The sequence below is a fragment of the Microtus ochrogaster genome, unplaced genomic scaffold, assembly GCF_000317375.1.
Source record: "Microtus ochrogaster isolate Prairie Vole_2 unplaced genomic scaffold, MicOch1.0 UNK46, whole genome shotgun sequence".
In the NCBI taxonomy this organism is placed as follows: Eukaryota; Metazoa; Chordata; class Mammalia; order Rodentia; family Cricetidae; genus Microtus; species Microtus ochrogaster.
Genome location: NW_004949144.1, coordinates 1965433 through 1970811, shown reverse-complemented (window position 1 = coordinate 1970811; position 5379 = coordinate 1965433). Strand labels below are relative to the sequence as shown.

Here is a 5379-nt window from a genome sequence, read left to right as displayed (position 1 = left end):
AAAAAAAAAAAAACAAAATATGAAGGCCAAAAGAACAGAAGCAACTATCCTCCACTGTGTAATGAAACATTTTCTAATATATGACCTTTGGGCTTCGGTTTCAGCACCTGGTCTTTCTGGTCTTTATACTGGTCTTTGCACTGGAATTAGACCCTTCCTTGATTCTTCTGCATCCTCATTTTTCTAGGTAGCTCTGCAGGTTTCGACTAGACACCCCCTATAGTCACATGAAACAATCTCATCTTAGAAACTTCTGTCTTCATATCCACACATTCCATCAATTCTTCTTCTCTGAAACATTCTATTGACCACTCCCCCCTCCTCCTTGAAATCAACCCTGTATTTTCTGTCCCTTGAATTTTGATACTGTACTTGGTGCCAGATTTCTAATTCCTGAACAAACTATCTGAGGTAATGAATACACAAGGAGGAAGGCTTTATATTGGCTTTTGGTTTCAGAAACATCATCAATCAATAGTCAATTATCTCCAATGGTTTTGAACCTGTGGTAAGACAGAAAATCAGCATGAAAAGATGCTCAGCTCAGCTTGTGGAGCTAGGAAAGTAGGCAGTCTCATTCAAGGACCTGTTCTAGAACCTCTCTTTGGTCCTACAATCTCCTAACAGTGGGCACAGACTGGAAACCAGTTCTTCAACACTTGAGCCTTTGGAGGACATTCAATCTCTATTACCTCATGTTAGTAAAAGAATCTGCCAGTTTTCTTTTCATGTTTGAGTTAGTTTGCTGAAAATTGTGTCTTCAAGTTTCATCCATATTACAGCACAGCTTAGAATCCCCTTTCTTTATGTAGACTACTGTATTTTATCTTTTCACTTATTGATGTGTTTATCTTGTTCTCTCTCTCTCTCTCTCTCTCTCTCTCTCTGTGTGTGTGTGTGTGTGTGTGTGTGTGTGTGTGTGTCTTGCTCTTGATACAGAGTCTCACTATGTAGTCCTGGTTCACCTGGTTCAAACTCACAGAGACCCTCTTGTCTCTGCCTCGCAAGTGCTAGAATTAAGGTGATGGCACACCACCACACTCGGCCTTTTCTCTTGCTCCCAAACATCTTCAGAGATAAGTTTCCAAGGAACTGTAAAGACTTAAATAAATACAGGATGCTCCATGACCCCTACCTCCTGGTGTCACAGCTTCTCTTTGAGGATGTATTCTCAGTGCTATAACTTAAAATGTAGCAAAGGTCAAAGAATGCAGGTGGTCATGCAGAAGGAATGACTTCAGGCGCATGATGAGTGTGCTGTAACCTCTCTTTTCCTGTGTCTGTCTCCACACTCATCATTAGAATGTAAAGAAATGTTTATTAGTTGCCTAAAGTCCTTTGTCCATAAGTGGGGTCCTGTGAGACTTCCCACTTTCACCTCCATTGTCCTTGTTGAGGTCCAGTTTAGGCACTGTGTTTTCAAAGGTTCCATGAGTGATACTAATGTTGAGAGAGGAAGAAATAAACTTCTCTATGGATGAGCTCCCTCACTGATTATCCAACACCAAGTGGTCAGTCCTGAAATCTGTCAACCATGTTCATACAAGTAATACTAAATGGAATGAGCAGGAAATTATGTAATTATATTTCAGCTAAATCTTTTTAAAATATGATTACATTAATCCCATAGCCACTAAGAAATACATTCTACCTAAGAGTACTTGCAAGTGGGCCCTCTACCATGACAGCCTTCTGACAAAGAATACTGTTAACCAGACACCTTGATGTCAGCCTTATAGAATTCCAAGCAATAGACTCAGCTAAACTGTATACAGACTTCTTGCCCTGCTGGGAATGCTACTCAGTGTGTGTGTGTGTGTGTGTGTGTGTGTCTGTGTGTGTGTGTGTGTGTGTGTTGTCTTATACTGTTGCTCATACGATTTGTAGTAATGAGCTTCATGACATCTTAACCAGACATCCTAATTTTTCTGTCTTGTTAAACTTCTCTAAGTTTAGCACAAATCTCTGAGTTGGATCACCAACACAGCGCTAAGGTGGAGTGATGGCACATGCTTGTAATCCCAGCACTGGGAAGGTAAAGACAAGATCAGAAGCCAAGGTCACTCTTAGCTACATAAAAAGTTTGAGGTCAGACATGAATCTCTGTCTCAAGGGTGGAAACACTTTCGGTTTAATCCTGTCACTAATTTTCAGTGCCTCTGAGGTTGGAATTCAGTATCTATGCTGTGATCTTGGCTCCTAAAGCAGAGACACTTCCTAGTGAAACACCCAGGAGTTTTAGAATGAAACTGACTTCTGCCTCCTTCTCTATTCTTGAAATCATGTTTGTGGGCCAAACCACTGCTCAGCCATATGCATCTTGACGTTAGTGTCTCTAAGTGCCCATAGTCCTGGCCTCTGTTTAATTGAGGCATGGAAAGAAAGAAGAGCACGGAGGGTGCCCCTGACAGCCAAGGTCAATGGAGAATAATCAAAGGAACCACAGGTTAGTAATTATTTGGCTACACTTGTTAGAGTGGTTGTATAACAATTCCCTGAAGCATAGGTGAAGAGGTCTGTGTATGGGTACCTCCCACTGGCCCTGGTCCCAGCTCTTTATAACATGAGTATAAGGTAATGATTCACAAGCTTAATGGGACGGGGAAATGTAGGTTGGTAATAAGAATATTTCCATCTTCCCTAGCTCCATGCCCACCCCCATCCTTATGCCATGGAGACCTTCAGTTTTCTTCTCTGACTGGTCTTTCCTTTACCATTGTTTCCCACTTGAAGGATGTGATTCTAATGTGTCACAGGGCATGACACATTAAAATAAATGAATTAAGTTTTATCTCCTTGGGGGATAGGAAGGAAATGGTACCAGTAATTCTGAAAAAGAAAAACAAGGCAGTCATTAACAGAAGCCTGTTTTGTTCAGGCCTGTTAAGAAGCTTGGGGGCAAGAAGGATGATTACAATCATGTGGTCAGAAATTGCCACCGGGAGAAAGTCAACGTAATTGGGAAACCTGTTTATTCAGGTGAAGGCTGGTATGGGTTGACATAATGGTAGGGTTAACCATGGGAACTGTTCAAGGAAAGGAATAGTGCAATCTAGAGAGGGCTGGTAGAAAAATGGGATGGGAATGGTGGACATTAATGATCCAGCATACTGGAAAGAACCATGGCATATAAAACAGAGCTAAATTAAAAACACCTTAACTAATATCAAATGCTTGCTACCAGAGCTGTGGTATGCATCATAAACATTCATTTTTTTTTTTTTTTAGTTTATCTTTATGAGTATTTTGCCTTTGTGTATATATACTCACTGCATACCTGCCTGGTCCCCAAGAAGGAAAAAGTATCAGAGCCTTCTGGAACTGGAGCCACTCCAGTTCATGCGCTACTATGTGGGTGCTGAGAACTAAATTACTTTTTGTATCAAATCAAACTGAGTTGACAGAGAATGGAAGGCCTTGTCCATAATGCAACAACTAACAAGGGGTTAAACAAGCAGCTGCCTCAACCCCCTGAGCTATGCTTTTAGCCATGGTTGTTTATGCTTTTTCCCAGAAGAAGAGGAAAAGGGAGGGATCCGTGGGGTTTTTCCACTACATGGTGTCTGAACAGAAATATTCTACGCAAGAGGCTTCCTTGTCCCGGATTGTCCTTTCTCTATTAAACAAAAGCAAATGCAAGTCTAATGAACATCCATTATGCTCCCTACTGTACGACTAGGAGCAGTAGGGCCAGGCCTAGTAACAGGTTGTAACTAATGCCTCACTCTCTGGTCACTACAAAAGTCCTTCCATCTCACAGAAACTTCCGTGGAAATCTGGAACACACTTTTCACTCAATAGCCTATGTTTTAAAAATAGACAAATAGACTTGGGAAGACCAACATTGTACCAGGGAGTTCCCTCGCTGTTTGCTTTCCTTAGCTGTGAAAAGGAAACTGTTTAAATTCTACATTCCTGCATCACATAGTCACAGTGTGATCATAGGGTTTGTGAGGCTCTGAGTGTGAAGGAGCCCCCCCCCCCCCCCGCAGCCTCCCCTCAACAGGATGCCACCCTGCAGCCTCCCCTCATGAATTAGAAAACAGTTGAGATGTGGTTTTGTTCAGTCTTTTGAAATGGACATATCACTGTAAATTAACCCTGAATGTTCTTATTTAGCACTTTGCACTGCTTAAGAATTCCTGCTTAAATGTCAGGCATTCACGTGATATTCACTTTTTCCAAAATGGTTCTTTATAACCATTTTCCATCTTTTCCATTGTGGTGCACTTATTTTTAAACATGACTTTAAATGTTATTTTATTGTGGATAATATGTTTTTTGAGATAGAAGTCTTACTGTTTCCTAGGAAAGCCTCATGTTACTGAAGTAGACTCAAATGATCCCCTTGCCTCAGCCTCCTGAGTAGATGAAACTGCAGCTGTACATACTGTGCCTGGTTCTCAAGTGACAACATCACAGTACTGCTTTGAGAGGGGTGGGTATCACGAAAAACAGAAACAGAGGGGGTTTTCTTGGAAATCAGTTTTATATACGATGCCTGTGTGTCCAGTTTGTTTAGATGGGATTGAAACTGATGTAGAGTGCGGACTGGGAAGATTGATAGCACCGGAGAGTCTAGTTTCAAAACCCATTTCTTACTCTAATGATGGGATGGCTTTCTGGCTCATTTGGAATCCCTCAGTCCTGCTGAGTGGTTGCAATAAATGACCCAGAACTAGCAGGGTTGATGATCAACATAGTGAGGGATTTTTCAAGGATCAAGGAGGGGGATGCCAATCACATGGAGAGGGGGCGGAGGTAGATTGGCAGCATGACTTTCAGACTTTAGCGGTCATCCAGGAGCCAAGATTGTAACCAGTTTCCTGATGAACACAAGAACGCATCTGGTCACTCTCAATCTGCCTGTGACCTATTTCAAACCTAAGTTTCTCATTATGGACTGGAAAAAAGTCTAATTCAAAGGACAAATGTATCCTTCAGTTCCTTTCCATTAGGGGCAGAGGGGGAAAGATTAAATCCATAGAAAGGCTTGATAACCAAAAGGAAAGGAAGAAGAAACAAATGGGGAGACCATGTGAAGAAAAATAGAGAAAACGGAGGAAACTAAAAGGGAAAAGGAGAGCGAAATCCTGGAATTTGAAGGCAAGAGGAATAGAGGGAGAGGGATATTGACTCATTGCTGAGAAAAGTTCTCTCTTTAGGAATTCTGGACCACGAAGATCCACATGGCACTGAGCATGGATAGGATACAGCAGATGCACCCAGCATGACGCTTCTGGCCCAGGTGTTCAGTCTAATGGCAGTCCGCACCCGAGTGGTGATGACCTCTGTCCTGGTTTACTTCATCCAGGTGAGTTCAGCTGTGAAAAGGTGAGAAGAACCTTTCTTTTGTTTATTTATTATTATTATTATTAT

At 41.7% G+C, this 5379-nt stretch overlaps 1 protein-coding gene across 1 annotated transcript in view; it reads left to right on the top strand.

The window, feature by feature from the left end:
* The first annotated feature begins 5230 nt into the window (after window positions 1-5230).
* The window catches only part of Tmem52b (transmembrane protein 52B), a 5694-nt gene continuing 5545 nt past the window's right edge, over window positions 5231-5379 (top strand). Inside the window, exon 1 of the mRNA XM_005369208.3 lies at window positions 5231-5314. Within this exon, the coding sequence (XP_005369265.1) occupies window positions 5231-5314 (84 nt within the window). The remainder of the gene's footprint in view (window positions 5315-5379) is intronic.